General features: G+C 45.4%; 1 protein-coding gene across 2 annotated transcripts in view; it reads right to left on the bottom strand.

Annotated features, from left to right (window-relative positions):
- Positions 1-14,740, bottom strand: part of ATP8A2 (ATPase phospholipid transporting 8A2) — a 3,773,191-nt gene extending 3,758,451 nt beyond the window's left edge. Inside the window, exon 1 of one of the 2 annotated variants that reach the window (XR_011284127.1) lies at positions 14,519-14,740. Coding sequence is in view for 1 of the 2 variants with exons in the window: in XM_069639892.1 (XP_069495993.1) it covers positions 14,519-14,612 (94 nt within the window). In the remaining variant the exon portion in view is untranslated. The remainder of the gene's footprint in view (positions 1-14,518) is intronic. The other variant, XM_069639892.1, reaches the window with a different exon arrangement.
- Positions 14,741-19,383: the final 4,643 nt, after the last annotated feature.

The following is a 19,383-nucleotide window of genomic DNA, read 5'->3' as shown; positions in this document are numbered from 1 at the left end:
GTCAACCAGCCGTTCAACAAATGTGTGCATACTGGCAGGTGTCATGCTGCCCATCCACTCCCCTCTTGTGGATGCATCGATTTGCACATTGAGGTGGGACACAACAAATGTAAACTGCCCTATTTACAATTAAAATGCAGCCATTATACACATGCACGTCGCGAGATGCGAGGAAGGCCATATTAGAGGAAAGGATCCTCTAACGTCGAACACTCTCCTCCAGAGTCCACATCAACGTGCCCTACAAGCCTTTGCCAAAGTTGTCCCACAGCGTCCATAGCAACGAGACCTATGAGCATGTTGCCAACCTTTTCCATAGCACTAGGGACATTCCATGCAGGAGAAGAAAAAAAAAGATGGGGAAAGGAGCAACACCCAAAAGGGAATCAAATGTACAAATACAGACCATAAACAAGAGGTTTCCGTGCTTCAAGATATTTACTAGGCATACACAGGAATACAATACGAGACACAGAAATGACCAACGCTGTCTAATATCCTATTGCAAAAGATGCCCACTACAATAAATAACACAGCTATGCAACATCTCAGCTGATCTCAGGGGCATTGTGGCGAGATGCAATTTTGGCCAATTTCGAAAGGAAATATTGAGAGACCAATTCATGGTGCACACCACAAATTACCAAATTAGGGAGAGAATATGGGAAGAACCTGAACCATACCTAGATCAATTAATTTTTGCATAGCCAAAAGCATAGAAAGGTTGTTTGAGGCCTGTGTAAGGGAGGAGGGTTATTTTTGCCCCCCCCTGTACATTCTGCATGAAAGGAATCTGTTTGCTCATCTCATCGCGGGGAGACGTCCCCTTTGTCTTTCCTCTGACGACAGTGGAAAGAAGCCATTGGATGACACATAAGAACTCCATTTTGTGCCACCCCAAACTCCATCTTTTTACTAGGCTGCACAATGATTTCCAAAAGCCATCTCTCCCATCGTTCAGCGCAGCGCACTGCCAGCCCCGAAACCCCCACCACCTCCTCCCCTGTCTGTACCGTACAAGCTCCTTTCCCAAGGAAGTACAGCCATGCATTGTTGCAACTCGCCTGTATCTTTCTCTTCCTCTGAGCTCATTGCCCTGTGTCTGACCGGGGTGAATATTGACTTGTTTACTCATCCATCTCCACAAACCCACATGTGCCCTCTCAACCCCCACCTTCACACCCACCACTCACGAAACCCAGGCCCCTCTGTCCCTTTGATGCTGATACAAATCTAACCTCCTGAAGTGACCAGAGCACGCACCCACCGCAGCCCTAAGTTCCCCTGTACCATATATTCAATGAAGAAACAACACCTATCAATCTGTATCATGAGGCACCAGGTAGATCAAACCTTTCGTGGTGGGCGCTGAGATTAAGGCACTATGGTTTACTGTTCCTGATTGGCAAAGTATTAGCTGGATATATGGTGGTTAGCTGAACTTTATAGCAACTCCACTAAATGTCAGAGTTTAACGTTATTAGTTACTAGCCTTTTCTGTATGTTGTCAGAATAAAGAGATTAGTTAGATGATCTGTGCCCGACGCCTCTGAGATTCACCCCTCCCAGATGAGCCCAGCTGACCCACCTGCTGCGAGAAGCAACAGCTCTGCACCAGCCAATCAAGCTGCAACATCCCAGTATGGCCCATACTGTAACATTGAAGTGAACCAATGAACATGTAATATTCCATCACCTATATTGTTTGTCACTGATGATGAAAGTTGTGCATAAAATATGTTGTTTCTGTATTGTTGGCAGAACGCTCTCAGAGCAGCAGAGTCTTCTGCGTGCATCTTTTACCTGATATAAACTTTGTTCAACTTGCAATCTATCTTCTGGTCTCATTCCCTACTGGGTGTATCCATTTATTCTAAGTTTGCAATCTACGTTTGGGGAATGACCACCTTCAATTGGTGACCCCTTAGACGTGATTGATCCGGGAAGACCCCCGTACTCTGTGGTGAGATCCGGGGGAACCCCCATCAAGACCACCACCACCTACGGCCGACCGGTATTTAAAACGGATACGCTCCTGAGCAGGTTCTGCAGGTCCCGGCTTTGTGAATACCCAACTGCTTGCCGGAGCGGCAAAGGCTTGGTTTGGAAAGGCACCCTGATTGTTGATAGACTGCCAACGGAGGCTTTTGGACCACCATGGACACATGCGTATCGATTGCAAGAGAATTAAAGGAGGGAAGGTTGGTGGGGAAGGGACAGACTAAAATAGTAGGGGAATGTAATAGGGGTTGGAATGGGTGTGAGTGAGATTGAGTGATTGTCGACTAAGGTGTTTTTCTTTTTCTTTGTATGGCCATTAGGTTTTTATATAAGGTAATGAAATAAGAGGAGATACAGGAACCTAGCTCCGAAAGGGGTGGAAGGAGGTGCTGCATAGTACTGTCTCGACCAGTGCAGGAATAAGTGAGGAAAAAGGAATAAGTAGGAGTCTTGTATATTGAATAGACTTGGTAGATAGCAGCAATTCTTTCTTTTGGTAATGATAAACGCTCTTTAGAGGTCGGCCCTGAAGGGGCCAGGGTGGGATGAATGTGAAGTGTGAATGAAGGGAAAAATATAGCATTCTTGTAAAAGGGCAGAGGGTATAAAGGGTTATCATAAATGCATGTTTCATGTTTTTCGTTGTCAGTAAAGGTGCATCAGTTTGTCAGGTCAACTTGTCAATTGGTTCATGTGCTATGGATTTTTTGTTCTATCTGTGAAGTGATCAAAACAATATAAGGCACAAGCAAAATGTTTTAAAATGCAATTTGAAAGGTTGGCGCTAGAGATATCAAACTATTGAAGTATTCACAGTGGTGACTGACACACCCGCACACACGCACACAGACTGTGGGAAGAAATAATGGGAGCATATCCAACACTCCTGCACATCTGCCAACACCTCCCCTTGTATAGCGAGAAAATAAAAAAGTATCATGGACAGTGGCTAACAGAGATTAAGGGGGAAGTGTTGTCTCAAATAAGGCCAGAAGGAGGGTCTTTCGATAAGATGGCGTTGGATCTTGTGGCAACATACTTAATGGCCAAATATAAAGGGAAGCAGCTCCAAAACAGAATTGGCTCTCTGGAGGATGTTTGAAGAGACGCCTCCTGCAATTAATAAGGAAAAGGAGTCACAACCTGTAGTGGCCACAAATCAGGTAGGAGATGGGGGAAAGAAGAAGGGAGAAGAACCAGAAAAGCTGTACCCATTGCTGACAAAACCTGCTGAGGGATATTGTGATCTATTATTTCTACCCCGACCAAGTGCCCCCACTATGCTGGCAGTAGCACCCCCTCCCCCTTTTGACCTTAAAGGTTCATATGTTCCAACAAGCACACCCCCGACCCACATAGGACACATTAATCAAAATTTAGAAGAGCAAATGGCCAATATCCAAGCGGAGTTGTCCCGATTAAGAACACTGTGTGAAAAGACATTACCGCAGTCAGAGGGAGAGCCGACACCGTCGCCACAACCATTGGGAAACCCCACCGTTAAAGAAGAGGAAGATTGGAAGCCTGGGGACTTCCTCTTCCGCATCGATAGTGCCCCGGTTAAGTGCGAATTGAGCAAGAAAGTGACCGGGTAAGTGTAGGGTACGGTAGCGTAACCTCTGACAGGGAAGAGGAATAAGAATGTTGGAGCGATGTTAATGAGTATGAGGAGGGAGCAACAGGAGGGGGGTCAACAAGTGCAGTGGCAAACCCCACAAGTGGAAGGGGATGAAGAAGGGTGACAGGGAAGGCTCAGGAACAGGATAGGGAAAATGGCGCTGGCAAAGAAAAAAGGAACAAAGGTAAGTAAGGGCAGGGAGAGAACAAATCTACAGATGCCCCTCATCCAAAAGGGGGCAGGAAGGCCTCACTACGTGCCTTGGGTGGTGATGGATAAGACAAATTTGTTGAAAACACTACCCTGTTTGGGGGTGCGGGAAAATGGATATATGCCTTTGAGAAGAACACTGCAGGGGTCCCATTAGCAATAGGGGATGTCGAGAGCTTGCAGGCATCTGCAGTGGGTGCTCAAGCAGATGGAGTGTGGGTGAAGGCGGGGTTCCCGGGAGTAACAATGGACTGTGACCGGCATTATGGAGCATCATTTAATAATGTGAGAGCTCAGGTGTGGGATGCACTGCTGAGAACCTTCCCCGATACCCCCGATTTACACTCAGTGATGAAATGCAAAATGGGGGATGAGGAGGGGGCTGCGCAGTACATTCTTCGGGTGCAGGATATGTGGAGGGCGGAGACGGGCATGGCCTGGGACCAGTCAACATCCCTTTTTTACTTCATTATCATGAAAGGCCTCCCGAAGTAGGTACAGAAAACCATTGATAAAATTGCTGGGATAGAAGCCAAAGGTAGATATACTGAGAATTATAGTACATCACTCTAGGAGGATCAAAGAAAGGAATACATAAATCACACAGAAAAGATTGGCAGATGAAGCAAAGCTTGAGCAAAATAAATTGGTTGCGGCAGTAACAGCTGCACTACCCCCAGAAAGGTAGGCAAACGAGGAGGAAGGACCGACAGCGCTGCAGGCTAGGATGGCAGCCACATGGGCAGTAAACGGTCAGGAACAATGGGCTGTAGAAGAGCAGTACGGAGGGCCCCAGTGGGAAGGAAGGCCTGGAAGAGCAAGAGGTGGGTACAGGGGACAGAGTGGGGGTACGGAGGACAAGGGCCCAAAGGAGGATGAAAAGGAGTATGCTGGTCATGTGGGAGGTGGGGCCATTTTGCTAGGGAATGTTGTGCCCATCCCATGGCGCTTTACCAGAACCCACAAAGGTTTAATAATGAACAGCAATTGGCCATCCCCAATCTGGGAGACCCTATGGGCTGCCAATGGGAGGTTATGGACAAGAGGAACAGACTGACACCCGGTACACGCAAGGGCCTAGAGCGCCACCACAGGGGGCACAACAATGATAACACGCCATGGTCAAATGGGGAACACGCACAATAATCCTTTCGCCACCCCTGCAAATGGTGCACCAGCGCGTTCTAGGGAACAGCTATGGTTGGGGAAAACATATTTTCTTTTCCAGGGATGTACACACACCCAGATTAGGACAGCCCACAGAGAGCACTTGCATGTCCAGTCCTATCAACTACCCTACGTCCAGACGAGGAACCACTGGTGGGGGCGGAGATAGGAGACAGACAGTTCATCTTCATGGTGGACTCAGGAGTGGAACAATCGTGCCTAATGGAAGGCAGATTTCCACTGTCAGGCAAGAATTTGGAAATACTGGGATTTTCTGGGGCTGTGGTCATGGTTCCTTACACTAAAGATTTGAATGTAAAGATAGGGGGAAAAACAGTGCAAGCACCCCTATTGTACCACAAAGACACGCCAGTAAATTTGCTGGGGAGAGATCTCCTTAGTAAGCTTAATATGACAATTTCCTTTACTGAAAGGGGTATAGTATGCTCAACACCAGGAATATGCCCACTCCGGGCAATGCTGTTGATTAACACAATAACAAATGAAATAGCTTTCCGAGGGGTTCCCATTAATGCAGACATGTTTGTGTTTGGGATACAGGTCCTGGCCAGAGTGGTGCCAGAGATAACACGGAAGGAATGGCGAGTACCCTCTGATTTTGTTTTCCGCCCTGTAGCTGGCCCTGGAATACTACCAGGTACCATACTCTCATTAAATCTGCAAGGAGTACAAATATCTGCTGGATGAATTGTGGCAATAGGGCTGGACACGCAAGGATGCAAGTGGCGAACAGTATTGTGCACAGAACTAAACATAGCGCTGCGCGAAATGACAGACGAAGAGCTGTTCACTGACTATGACAATGATGGAGAGATAATAATGGAAATATGCATACCATGTCATATAATGATCCAAAAACAGGCGAGTAACAAACCCTCTCATGGCCATTGTCAGTGCACCACCGTCATTTCTTGATGAGGTCATGCAGCAGGTACCCCCAAATTTATGCACCACCAGCCCCCACTATGTAGGGCTCTTGCGAGAGGTAACTCCAGTAAAAATTAAACTTAAACCCGGTGCAGTGGTACCCCAGGTTAGATGATATCCCCTGTCAAGAGCAGCAGAAGAGGGAATAAAAGAAACGATACATTCACTGTTGCAGCAGGGCATCGTTGTGCCATCAAATTCACCTTACAATACAGGGATTTATCCAATTAAGAAAGCAAAGGGAGAGGCTTGGAGGGTGGTACAGGATTTACGCCCACTTAATGATGTCATACAGAAGGAGTTTCCCCTTGTCCCAAATCCTGCATCAATTTTGTGCAGCATTCCGAAGAAAGCAACACATTTCACAGTGGTAGACTTGAAAAATGCTTTTTTCTCAGTACCACTCGATCCAAGCTCACAATACCTGACTGCATTTACCTTAGGAAGGAAAAGATATGAACATTGTAGATTAACACAGGAATACTGTGAAAGCCCTAGCATTTTTAACAGAATATTGCATGAAGATCTTGGCAATATTGATCTTAAAAGCACAATGATACAATACGGAGACGACCTTCTGATTTGTGGTGAGAATGAGGAACAATGCTGAGCAGACTCGATAACATTACTGAATTTGCTGGCATGCAAAGGGTACAAGGTGGGCAGATGGAAGTTGCAGTACTGTTTAGCAGAAATACTGTATCTGGGACAACTGATATCAAAAGATGGCAAAAGAATAATCCCCGACAGGGCAGCAGCAGAACATGCAGCAGCTAGGCCTCACACAGTGAAGGACATGCAAAGATTTCTCGGCATATGTAATTATTGCCGAGAATGTATACTCGATTATGCAACATATACCAGACTCCTAGTACAAGCACTGAAGGAGGCACAAAGAGATAGCTGTGCTATCGCATGGACACCAAACATGCACAAAGCCTTTGCAACACTAAAGGAACTTATTTCTACAGCTCCCATTCTAGCGACCCCAGATTATTGACGGGAACTCTTCCTGTTTTCACACTGCATTGGGACACTAATGACAGCTGTCCTGACACAGAAGACATCCTCAGGGCTCAAGCCTTTGGCCTATTACAGCGGCACCCTTGACTCGTGATGCAAGGGCACTTTGCGTGCGAACAAGCTCTCGCTGCCGCCGCCTTTGCAATTGAGAAGAGCGCCACCATAGTAATGGGGTGCTCGGTCACACTGTTTGTTGAACAATTCTTGTTTGCAAGCCTAGAAAGATCTAAATCTACACTTACGACACAAAGAGCAACAGCTTATGAAATAATACTTTCTAGCTCCAACATTCATATAGTGCGCTGCAAAACTGTAAATCTAGCCACATTCATTACTGAACAATGCACGGTAGAAGACATGTAAAATCATGATTGTGCCACATACAAAGGGGAAGGAAATGACATTCCCAAAGCAAGTGACAATGCCCTAGAGGAGGGTGAGGTGTACTTTGTGGATGGATCAGCATCTATTTGTCCAGAAACAAGTGAAAAGCACGTGGGTGCAGCAGTAGTAAGATTGGAGGAAGGGGAGTATGAGGTCATTGTACAAAAATGCATTACTCGGCACAAGCAGCAGAATTGATAGCACTAATTGAGGTATTGCATGCAGCAAAAGGATGTGCATTAACAATTTATTCAGATTCGGTATATGTAACCACAATGGTAAATGCCAGATTGTCCCGGTGGAGGAGGAGAGGTTTCAGAAGGGCAGACGGATCCCCAGTACAACATGCAGAACTTTTAAATGAACTAATAGAAGCTCTAGCAGAATCGTCAGTAGTGGCTTTGGTAAAATGCCAAGCGCATACCAATACCAGTGACATAATATCACTGGGAAAGGCGGCAGCAGATGCTTCTGCAAAGCAGGCAGCGTACATCCAAAAGCCCCAAACAGCAGAGTATGTGCTAAAGGGTAGCACGCAAGAGGAAAAAGAAGTAGGGTATAATTCAGTGCCCTTCACACAAGTAATTGAGCTACAGAAAAGAGCCCCAATGGCGGAACAAGAGATATGGTCAAAATGGGGTTGTAGGCAATCTCCCACTGATCTCCTTTGGCAGAAAGAAACAACAGGAAAGGTACTGATGCCTGTGGAATTATTACAGCTCACATTCCAACAACTAAATTTTTCAGCACACACAACCAAACAACACATAGCTGCTGACATCCACGAAGACCGGTTTATTCCAAATCTCCAAGAGCACCTTGCTAAAATGACAATTGAATGTGTAACTTGACAAACATACAACTCTGGGGTGACCCTCTGGACACTGTGAGGGACACTTCCCCGCCCCATCGGACCTTTCCGTGAGCTGCACATTGACTACGCAGACCTGGGAGAAAGGTGCAATGGAGCTAGATACTTGATAGTGGTGGTCTGCCCCTTTTCACACCTGGTGGAAGCAGGGCCCAGTGCCCACCCAGATGTGAAATGTGCTGCAACATTTTTGGTGAGAGAAGTGTTCCCACATTGGGGCATTTGTGATGTCATATGCTCCGATAATGGGATGCACTTTGTTCACGACCTCTTTAAAGAAGTAACATCACTGCTAGGTATAAAATAAAAACTATGTTCCATTTAACACCTGCAAGTGAATGGAATGGCCGAGAAAATCAACAGCCTCCTTAAAAGCAGATTGTCAAAGTTATGTCACACGCTCCTAAAAAATTGGGTGTATTGCCTGCCCTTAGCATTCTTTCAATTACGAACACAACCAAGCAAGGACCACCACTTGTCCCCCCACGAAATAGTAACAGGAAGGTACATACAAACTCCACTATCCCCAATGAGAAGAGCATCCAATGCTTATTGGACTGCCACAGTCCTAGCGGAGGAAGTTAAGGAGTACTTAACACAGCTTACACAGGCAGTGGGGAGCATAGCTAAGCAAGTGGCCCCACCCTTCACTGGGGAAAGCGAAACTGACACAACCACTGCAGCAACAGACAGCCCCATAACATGGTTAATACCCAGAGAGTTGGTATACGTGCAGAGTTTTGTGAGGAGATGGAATTCACCAAGATTTCACGGCCCTTACGAGGTGCTATATTGCCACCTTCTGCAGTAAAGTTGAAGAGCCTGAAATATGGGATACATCTCTCTGGCGTTAGAAAAGCCCACAGCAATGTTACACCCGAACTAGAACAGCCCAATGCAATGGAAGCGGCAGTTCCCTTAAGAGAATAAATCTTCACGTGCAAGAGGATTGCTAAGGAAAACATTACAGATCATACGAAAATAAGTGCTGTCAACAAAAGGAAGGACAAGACACGGAATAACACAAATGAAGTAGTAAACAAGGGTCACTCAGCCATCTAATGTTTTAAGTGTTGGGTCACTGATCATATTTCAACGTCAAAATCTTGTCCGGTTCTTGGAAAGATCTGCAATGTGTGTGGAACAATGGGAAAGATTGCAAAAGCAGTCAGAAATAGGAATTTCAGAACTTCCACTATGAGAGAAAGGAAGGAAATAGCACTCGTAAGCGAAGGATTCATGCAAAATGATTGAGATGACAAGCCTGAAGAAAAGACTGAGTCTGGGCACAGGAAGGGTACATTAATGGTGTGGTGTCTGGATGAGGACTCCACTGAGTTTGCAAAAACTGTAAGTCCTACTTGCACATTTGAGACTGCGGGAATAGCAATGGAGAAAATGACAGATTACAGTTCATTGCATAGGTTAATCCCACACAGTATCTATGAAAAAGAACTACAAGGAAGAGTGGGTTAATTGATCTTGGTCACTAGGATGCCATGTGCATCCTCAGGTCATCAAATAGGTATGCTGAGCCTGTACGTGGAGAAACTCAAATTCAAAGGCAGAGAAATAATAGGAAACGTGAATGTTGTTGACAAAGAGCCTCCCATCCTCAGTTGGAGACGCCAGGCAGAGTTTGGCATGGAGTTGGAAACTGGGTGCCCGATCCCAAAAATTGGTCGTAGAGCAGAACTGGTAAAAGCCTCCCATCCTCAGTTGGAGACACCAGGCAGAGTTTGGCATGGAATTGCAAACCGGGTGCCTGATACCAAAAATTGGTCATAGAGCAGAACTGTCAAGAGCAATACATTGTCTCACAGTTTCCTGAAGTCTTCTCAGAGAAAGTGGGAATGTTGAACGGATATCAACTCTACATCAGACTAAAGTAGGGGGCACAACCATTTAAAGGCAGGGTTAGGTCAGGAAAGTGCCCAGGACACTATTGGGTCCCCTGCAAGTGTTGCTGCAATACATGGTGAGGCAAGGAATTGTGGAGGAGACAGAAGGTGCAGGAGCACCCACTGTTCTAGTGATGAAAATGGATGAGACCATAAGACTATTTGTGGACCTGAGGGGTCATCTCAATAAGAACACTGTAGTCTAAATGCATCATCTGCCCAATATAAGTGAATTAATTCACAGAGTGCAGAAGGCCACAGTTTTTTCAACTATAGACTTAAGAAGCGCCTATCACCAAATCGAATTGACAGAGGAGAGTAAGCAACACACGTTTATCACACCATGTGGATTGTTTTGTTTTAATAGGATGCCTTTGGGACTGACCTCCTCAGCCTATGTTTTTCAAATGCTAATAAGGAAACTATTTAGACATACTCTAAAGGTCATTTACTTCCAGGATGACATACTGATATGCAGTAAAGATTAATAGGAATATACAAGGAAACTCAAAGAAGTGCTGAAGAAATTCAAGGAGTGTGGCATGACAGTTAAGGTGCAGAAGTGTAAGCTATATGAGAGAGGTGGAATATCCGGGACATAACTTATTAAAGGAAGGCATCTGGCCAAAGCAATCATTAGTAAAAAAGCATTATAGCTTCATCAGAGCTTAAATATAAAACTGTACCGATGCCATTTTTGGAATGTGTGAGTTTTACAGACAAAGTTCATGAAGGATTTTGTTGAAGTTGTTGAAAGCCTCAGAGAGTTGCAAACGAAGGGAGTACAATTTGAATAGTAGCAAGAGCAACACATCAAATTGCTGCGGCTGAAAGAGTACATTTTTAAGACGGCTACACTCAAACCATTTGACACGTAAAAAAAAATATAATTACTACTGATAAAAAAAGATTGGGAGCTGTACTCACACAATAGGATGAGAAGGTGGTAGAAGTGATGATAAGTTTTGAACATAGAACTTTATCAAGTGCTGAACAAGCCTGGCCAGTGACAGAGAGAGACGGATTACCTTGTGGTTGGGTGTGCAACATGATAGGCAGTTTATATGAGATGTACCATTTATTGTGAGAACTGGCCATAAGCCTTTGCTTTGCATATTTAGTGCTGGGGAAAGACAAGGCTTCACCAAGGCTGTTTAGGATAGCGTCAAGGCTGGTACAATATGACTATTGATTAGAATTTAAGGAAGGACAACATAAAGTGGAAGACTGTCTAGAATACCTGTGTTAGAGAAACAAAGGTGTCTGACATGACGGGAAATGGAGAATTGTCCATGGCTGAAGTGTGTGTTTTGGCTGGGAGTGCCATATCCAAAGAGAGATGGGTGATGGCACAGAATGATGATGCAGAGATGCGAGAAGTATGTCAATATGTCCTTGAAGGGTGGCCACTGGCCAAAAATCAGCCAGAAAGCTTAAAACCTTTTGGTACAGTGGGAGACGAATTGTCATTGGAGGGATAAATACTGCAGAGGGGAGAGAGAGTGATACCTCTCAGGTATGTTAGGGTACAAATAATAGTGAATATGATCGACACAAAAGAATTGGTCAAAGATCACTTCTGGTGGCAAGGAATGTGTAGGAAGATTGACAGATAAGTTAGCAATGGCAGATGTGTACAAACTGAGCCATGGAATAGAGTGGCAATGGATATTGTAGAACCATTTCACACATTCAAGTTGGGGAAGAAGTATGCATTAGTAGTTATGGACCATTACACCCATTAACTGGTTGGACAATTTGCCAGAAAGAACACGACAGAGGTAGTGATAAACTTCCTAGAGAATATATTTAGCTTGGAGGGTGTACCCCATGAGATAATCACAGATAACGGGACACAATTTGTTTCAGATAAAATAACTACATTTGTGAGGGAAAGTAGAATTACATGCATCACCACGCCTGTGTACCACCCACAGGCAAATGAGTTGGTAGAAAGTTGTAATCAAGTGATCAAAGAAACTGTACAATTGAGTAGGCTGTCGGGATTAGAGTTGGAGAAGAGATTTGCAGAATGTTATATGCATACAGAGTGAAGAAACGTGCATCCACTTATAGATCACCATTTGAGTTGATGAGGGGTAGACGTCACAGGGAGGGTAAGTGTCCTGGGTGGTTGGAGGAGATATTGAAAAGAGATAGAAAGGTGGTCAATACAAAGGTGGATGATGGGATTGTGGTGAGGAAGAAGAATAAGTTGAATGGATCACTAAAATAGAAGAAATCGAATTGGATATGTTGTTGTGCAAGTAGGGGATTTGGTTTGAGTAAGGTTGCTGTACTCTGTATATAAAGATAACTGCAAATATGGTTGCACCCATTAGAGTGGATAGGGTGATCAGAACCAGTATGCTGGCACATGATGGACATTGGTGGAATTTGAGCAGGGTTGCAAAATTTACAGGTTTGGAATAATGTGTATAAGGGGGTAAGGGTGGGATATTATGTGAACTTATCCTGCTTGGTTGAAGTGGGATGCTCTGATCATTCCATTCTACAATGGAATGATCATATATGAGAAGGAGTTGGTCGAGAGTGAAGGAGGGTGTAGCTTTTATCTACCATACTTGAAAGAAAGAAACAATCCATAACTCACAGATGTCTGCAGATGATTTCTGGTAAGCCGTATCAATGCAATAACAAATAAAAATATTGAAATGAGATCAGGTTTTTATATACCCTAATAATATGATGAGTATAAGGGAAGGTAAAAAAAAACATGGAACATCTTGGATGGCCAAGCAACATTTGCACAATCGAGATGGGGCGCAAAAAGCAGCGGGAACCCAGCAATGACGTAATTCCTGTATGTTTCAAACTTTCCAATTTAGCAAGTGAGGGGGTACTGCCAGGCGGTGTTCGCTATGCATATCTTATATGTGCACTTCTGCCTCCCAACATGTCTTGCATTAACATTCAATTGAATAGATAAAGGAAATTCTCATAGAGATGACTCCTGACATTTACACGAGAGTCGAAATGCAGGTTGGAGCATTCGGTGAAGCCCTTCTGCCACTCGCGCCCAAATGGGTGACCAGATGACTCCTTGTTACTGGTACATCACATTTCTACTCCAAATCATTTCCATCTAGCTGCTCACTTCTGTGCATTTTGTACAAATACAATGATCCACCACTACCCAGAATGCATTACTTCCTTAAACGAAAGCCTAGTTCTGAAAGGTGATGTCCTGGCCGTGAGGAGTAATGGCTGGAAGGTTTTGAATCATTCTTAACCACTGTCATTGCTCTGGGTTTAGATGCATTCATGACCTTCCAACCATCACAGACTTGAGTCCTGAGCATGCTGTGGGCAGGGACCCACTGCACCTCATCGTTGCCACCCAATGAGGTCGAAACACAGACATGGTTGCTTGTGCTCTAGTCTGATTTGCTAGAGGTCTTGTCCCTTCTGTAATGGCGCTACGGGATGGGAAACGATTTTCTGGGGGGTTGCCCAGAGCAAAACTCGGGGTTCACACTCATTCACAACCTTGTGCTGCAGGCTGACCAAATGGCACTTTTAATACAAGCCTGAACGCCTCAAATTAGCTATAGCCACCACTGTTAAACCAATGACAGCAGAGGTGAAGGGCTTATGTTGTCCCATCTTCGACAGTTAAATCCACACAACACCATGGCGCCAACACGTGTGGAAGTTCACCATGTACATATGCATTGAAGGAGAAACTGAAACGGAGGGTTACAACATGCACCTGCCAAAACAAGGTGGAGACTGTTTACTAACTTCTACTTTCATGGCATGCATTATTTCCGACATAAAGAACATTGAATTGAAAAGAAAAAACAATAACACACACAAGTGTATAATAAGCAGTGCTCTGTTTCTGCGCGCGTTTTGGTGTATGTGTATGGCACACCGAGGGTACGTGCAGCGCTATGTTATATGTTTGCAGGTCATTCGCGTTATCTATGTGCTAACACAGGCGAGGAAGCGTGTACAAGACAGCGGCTGTAAGAGGACATGCCTGCGCTGTGCAAACACTTTTTGTGGATGCGAAAGTGCGGTCAGCTGAGGTGCTGTATCACCACACAACCTGCGCAGCAGCAGTACCGGCCTGGACGGAGGGCGCGCCCCTGCTGGCAGAGGCAGGGGATGTCTGCCGTGCCGCCCAATACCGCATGCACGACGGGCACACTGCGCTCTCACGCCTCCTCAGGTGAGGTGTTAGACGCCGTCCTTTTTTTGGTCGGTTGACGCTGGCGGCATCACACACATGTTTACGTGTCTCGCAATTGGCGGCGTCCGCGCTTGGCAGACAGCAGCCAGGAGGTCTATCAGATGCCCAGGCAGAAACAATGCAATGCTTGGACTGCGGCAGAGGCGGCACCGGCCTGCCGCGTCACTGGCACTTACCCACTGAGGAGGTCTGCATCTTCCGGGATTTCCTCTGCAAAGCCATACTACAGGACGGGCCCAACGCAGGATCCGAGGAGACCCCCACCCGCATCCTCCGGGGCTGCTTGTCCGCCCGCAATCTAGGCGATAGCGGTGTGGGGGGCGGGCGGGCGGTCCGAGAGGGGGGTGGGCGGTTCTAGAGGACGAGAGGTGGTCTCTGAAGGAAATGACACTGGAGGTGTGAAAGTACTGACCCGAGGCTCGGATGCAGCCGTACCAGAGAACTGCGCACCCTGAGGAGAAACCGTACCAGAGAACTGCGCACCCTGAGGAGAAACCGTACCAGAGAACTGCGCACCCTGAGGAGAAACCGTACCAGAGAACTGCGCACCCTGAGGAGAAACTGCACGGGCCCTGAGGAGAAACTGCACGGACCCTGTTCACAAAATCACTGCTAGCCCCGATCAGGCGGCCAGCTTTCAAAATAATCCACACACGGAGAATTTGCAAGTGTATCCAGCGGGTCGCGGCGGCGCTGACTACAGTTTGGTAGTGGACACCTTTACCCCCAAAAACGACAAAAGTGTGCTAAATTGGTACCGTCGACAGAAGATGTCCCAAACCCGAACACTCGGCGTCCGTGCGCTGCCTGTAATTAGTGCCGACTACGTGTGGGCTGGGAGTTTTAAACACACCCCTGCCCGAACATATATGCGTCCCCCTTTCGTTCAAGAGCCATTAATAATGCCAGGACGGGCCCTGCGCCCCGGGGCATTTCAAAACCATGTTATTACATGGAAAACTACCAGCACATTTACTGTATGCACTCTATGTTTTTGTGTGGGCAGAGGCTAACCACATCTAAAATGGCCCCTTGTCTGATGTGAGCTGCTCAGTCAGTCTTAGCTTTTAGGCTTCTATTAAACCTAAACATTTGAAAACTACAACTAGAAAACCTGGGTTAATGTCCCGGCTTCCCCACTTGACCGATCAGTGATCCTGGGCAGATCACTCGATCTCCATGGGTCTAATTGTCTTTGATTTGTAAAATTGCAACAATCTTGAAGTCATTTTGTGAAGTGTGCACTCCAAAAAAAAACCCCTCATACATGATTTCATAGGTTTTGCTCCATATTTTATAACAGTAATAATAATGTTGATTTATATAGTAGACACCACACGCTGAATTGGATGTTGGCTTGCTATTGGCACTGTCCCTTGAGAGCAGAAAAATGAAATATATCATGCAATAAAATGTTGGATGGTCAAGCAGTGTTGTTGGGGACGTGACTTTCCGTAACAAGACCATCAGCACACTTTCTCTCCCCCCCCCCCTCCCAGCCTTCCCTGTAGGAGCTGTGGTGTCTATATATTACCATGTTTTTGAGTAGGGTGGCTGAAGGCACATTGGTTTCGTGCATGGGGGATTCCTGCCATGTGTATGGTGCTTTTAGTTTCTCTCCCCTCTCTTCCACCATGTGAGGCATGTGGGGGGTGCCTGCTGCTCCCCCTTGCGTCTGCTAGAGTACTGGGGAAAAGCTCTCCGCCATTCTACTACCCAGACTGGATCCAACTGAAGCGTGCTCTTTTTACCAGCCTCAGAAAGAAGAAGACATGCTTTGCTAGCCCATCCAGGTTTTAGCTTGTGACCTGCAGCTAACACACAGATCTTTTTTAGCAGGTGCATTAACCAACGAAGGCGCCTTATACATACTATTAAAATGATCTATTCTATGGGGTTGTCTCCTTAAGGATAGGTGATCAAAATAAGGGTTGATTCCTGAGAAAGGAAATTCCAGAGGGGAAACCACAGAATCCAAAAGGGATGGGCGGAAAATGAGGAGGACCAGTTAAATATCTGGAGCACTAGTGGCGTGTTATGTGTAAATGATGATGATTCGGTCTCCAGTGTCAATCCCAAGGGTGCGTATGATTTTAAAAAAACAAGATACAAGTATAAGGTCAAATAGACCTGAGTTAAAGAAGAAACAAAAATATAACAAGACTCTGAAGGAGTTACATGAACTGATTAAAGAAGTCACAAAAGACTATTGAAAGGTCTCCTATTAAGGAGAACAAAGAAGAGGTCCATACCTGGGAGACTTCACAGTTCTGACACTGTTCAAAGAGATGGTGCTGCTTTAATGTCTTTGACTTTTTGGGGGTCTGTCTGATGCTGTTTGATCAAAAACACAGCTTGAAAGTTATAAACTGACTGAGCGGTTTTTCCAGACTTCCCCAAGAAATCAGGTGCAATCGATTCCCTCATAGCTGCAGACCATGTATAGCCAAAGGGAGACTTTGGGGCTCATTATGAGTCTGGCGGTATATGGTAAAAGTGGCAGTAACATTTACCATACCGCTGAATTATCAGCCAGTGCTAATTCCGCCAGCGCTAGTTTTCACTGAATGCATTGGCGGTAACAGCAATTCTGCCCATTCTGTGCGATTTTCCATCGGATACTCACTTACGGTGGTAACTCCACCAGATGAAATTACCGTTACAGCCAGTGGTGTGTGCACGCTCTCGCCAAGTTGTATTATGGCAGTAATTTCTACGGACACCACAGTGGTAACGATAATTCAACTGAGGTAGAATTACCGCCGCATTACCGTCCGACTCATAAAGAGCCTGTTGTATGCTCTAGAAGCAATATGAACATTTTTGAGCCACAGTTACGTTCTCAAAGTTATTGGGGGGAAGAAAGTTTCAATGGTCGGCAATATGTGACCATGTGGATATGCATCAAGCAAGCTGGCAGCAGCAAAACATTCTTGCTCAGGAGGCCAAATTTGGGTTTTTTAAAAGGAGAGGAAGCAAGTCTCTGATAATAAGTCCCTAATTCTGTGGACACCCATTTCAGCCATATCAGAAGCTTAGCATCAATCATTAGTTTCTTTTGACCCCAACAGGATGCCCAGATGGACAAGTGCATATCTCAGAAAACATCACCATTCTGGTCCGTCCCAGCACTGGCTGTGGTGTGCATATTAGGTTTCTGCCACCCAGCACAATATCCCTGAAACACACAAGTGCAAGTAAATAAAAGGAGAGACTAGCTGCCTCTCCATTACTAGCCATTTTTGGGTAACTTCCTCTCAGGGCTCCTGCAGCCACAAAGCCAGTTGCCTGCTTATAAAAGCTTCATGATAGTGAGCTGTAACCTGCCATATGGTGCTTCATAGTAATCCTGCGTTTTCCCTGCCAGAGGAAATTCAACATTATCGCATCCCTTTATTTGAAAAAGGAAGCCAGAAAAGCAGCCGAAATAAACACATTGGATACAATATTTTAGGGGCAACAACCATTTTGTCTTATTCTAGTCTGATTCGCCAGCATGCATTCAGGGGCAGGAAACACATTCTCAACTACACATTTCATGCTAGCCTTAATACTACCCTCAATTGAATTGGTTAACAGGACACCAACATATTTTAGAGCATTTGAGTTCCACCTTATACTAGTACCTTGTGATGCGTGAGGGGTACTTTGGTGTCAAAGCGGAAACATTTCTGCCCTAGATATGTTTAGTGAGCAGCTAGCTACTGTTAATTACTGTTCAATAATCTCAAGGCTGGTGGTAACAGACTTATCTGGATTCGCTATTTATAAAATTGAAGGAGTTATACAAACTACTCCTTTACCAATTACAGAAGGTAGTGAGAAGAGGTGGCCCAGAGGAAGCATGAAGAATACACAGTGGACACAAACACAGGATGATGACACTCTGCTGGGTAGGACACAGCTGTACGACATAAAGATAGAGAAAGGACTCAATGAGAAGAGGAGCAGGCAAGGCTGGCGTAAAGCCTGGCAGACCCGGGAAGTTCAAATCTAAAAGCAAGAAGCTACAAAGGAGAAGCAAACCTTCAGTCGGGAATACGCCGAAAGCAGGTCCCAGGAGTCCTTCACAGGCCGACGCAGTTTGGGCCAGACTGGAAGCTGGGAACTGACAGACAGGGGCATGTGTAAGGAGCTCATGGTGGAAACAGTAAAGACAGACACAAGTGATCGCAGTTCAAGGGTGTTCATTAAACTGTATATGCAGGTTGAAACAATGCCTAATCTAAACCTAAATCTAAGATGGGAGCAAGCTACAACCATAAAATAATAATAAGGCAGTCCTAGTGGCGTCTTGTAAAAATAAAAGGGCCTATACTAAGAAAAACCTATTGCCAATCCTTACGCTAAATACAAAAAAAGAGTGTGGGATGAGGTACATAGGAAAGAAAGAAGTGTTCATAAATGATAAGTCAGGATGTGGTAGTCAGGGTCTCGCTTCCCCACGTGTTGAGCACGGGACAAGGTGGAACTCCTGAGCACACCACATGCTCAGGCTTTCCAGCCCGAGCCAACAGTTCCACTCTCAGCTAACAGAGCCTTCGGTGGTTAAGTCTCTTTTCTACAAAAAGTCTCTTGCCTCCGAGGACCTGATGTATTCCAAAATATTAAACAAAAGTTACTTTATGCTTGTACGTTGGGTGACGTTTCACCCCTGGATCCCCCTCTTCCAGGCACAGATCCACCAAAACCTTTTTTGCAATATCAGTACCTTCAGTAGTTAAGTTTCTTGCTTCAGAGGGTCTGATGGATTCAACATAATAAACACAAGTCCTTTCCTGATTGAACTGGAGGTGATATTTCTCTAAATAAAAGCATAATGTGATGAATCCAATGGTGTTATCACCTCTTTCCCAGCTCTGACGGCAGCCACTACCTGATCCTGTCCCTGGAGGCAGATATATGAGAGAAGATCACATCGGTGGAGGCAACTCTCAAGGCAGTGACACAACATCATCGGACAGGACATGGTATCCCCCTTTCTTTGTTCCCTTCCATTCCCCATGCATTAATGGCGTATTGACATAAATAACTCCCCTCA

This window comes from Ambystoma mexicanum, chromosome 7q, assembly GCF_040938575.1.
Source record: "Ambystoma mexicanum isolate Mex_15411 chromosome 7q, UKY_AmexF1_1, whole genome shotgun sequence".
NCBI lineage: Eukaryota > Metazoa > Chordata > Amphibia > Caudata > Ambystomatidae > Ambystoma > Ambystoma mexicanum.
Note: the sequence above shows the minus strand (reverse complement) of the source record. Positions and strands in the feature narration are given on the sequence as shown.